At 39.8% G+C, this 1,142-nt stretch overlaps 1 protein-coding gene across 1 annotated transcript in view; it reads right to left on the reverse strand.

Annotated features, from left to right (window-relative positions):
• ostf1 (osteoclast stimulating factor 1) overlaps positions 1–1,043 on the reverse strand; it is a 10,770-nt gene extending 9,727 nt beyond the window's left edge. The window contains exon 1 of the mRNA XM_037680314.1: positions 906–1,043. Within this exon, the coding sequence (XP_037536242.1) occupies positions 906–939 (34 nt within the window). The 5' untranslated portion in view covers positions 940–1,043. The remainder of the gene's footprint in view (positions 1–905) is intronic.
• Positions 1,044–1,142: the final 99 nt, after the last annotated feature.

Consider the following 1,142-nt stretch of genomic DNA (forward strand, 5'->3'; position numbering starts at 1 on the left):
AAGCTCGTCTTTTCCTACATTAAGCTCGTCTTTTCCTACATTAAGCTTGTCTTTTCCTACATTAAGCTCGTCTTTTCCTACATTAAGCTAGCCTTTTGCTAACTTAAGCTAGCCTTTTGCTAACTTAAGCTAGCCTTTTGCTAACTTAAGCTAGCCTTTTGCTACATTTTGCTTTTGTTCTTCCAACTTACCCTTTGCTACTTTTAGCTTCTAGATACAATTTTGTTACGTTTAACATGCAAGTAGTGTTTGGTTTCTTTTAGCTTTAAAAACACAGGTTTCAGATTCTTAAGCAAAGTCTTTCACAAAAAATGCAATTCATCTAGCACCTTCAGTCTGGCTTGTGAAACAATTTAAACGAGATTTAGGCAAACCCAGCTTTCTTTTCTAAATCTGAATGACTGAATTTTACTTCTGTTTGTTTCACACAAAAAGTGTTTACCGGTATGTATAATTAAAAACACCTGCTGCATGTAACAATTACACAAGAATATAAACTTTATTTAGCCATACTTACGCAGTGACATGCATATAAAAAACTAATTCTTGGTGTTCATGAAGGCTCTGACCTTACCATCACCCCTTCAACTAAAACCACCTGAGGCATCACTCTTCTGTTTGGCCAATGGAAACAGGGAAGTGACGGAGGCCTGCTGCTCTCTGAGCTGCTCGTCAGTCGGCAGAGAAGCTACACAAAACAAGTTTCCATCCAATCCAGTCTGGCCACAAGCCCATAACTGGGACAGTTCTGAATCACAATTTCAGGCCTTTTTTCACGGTGGTTTTGTAAAACTTCGCAGGTAATAGTTAGCTCACCACTCGCCCATAGCGAACTATAACGGCACTAAAAGTTTTAGGTAAAGATTTTCATTAAAAATAAAACAACAACGGGCTTTAATTCTTACCTGGCTTGGCCGGTTTAGGAGGGGGCTTCGACATCTGTAAGACTCAAGGATAGTAAGAAGAGGGGGGACAAAAACTGTGAGAAACTTATCGTGGCTGAACTGTGGGACACTTACTACCAACGAACACTCCCAATGAGGAAGTGCACTTGGGCGGAAGTTAGCCTGCGCATGCGCAATGTGTCCTACAGACGATAGATAGATAGATAGATAGATAGATAGATAGATAGATAGATAGAT

The sequence above is a fragment of the Nematolebias whitei genome, chromosome 8, assembly GCF_014905685.2.
Source record: "Nematolebias whitei isolate Nwh7 chromosome 8, NemWhi1, whole genome shotgun sequence".
Classification (NCBI taxonomy): domain Eukaryota; kingdom Metazoa; phylum Chordata; class Actinopteri; order Cyprinodontiformes; family Rivulidae; genus Nematolebias; species Nematolebias whitei.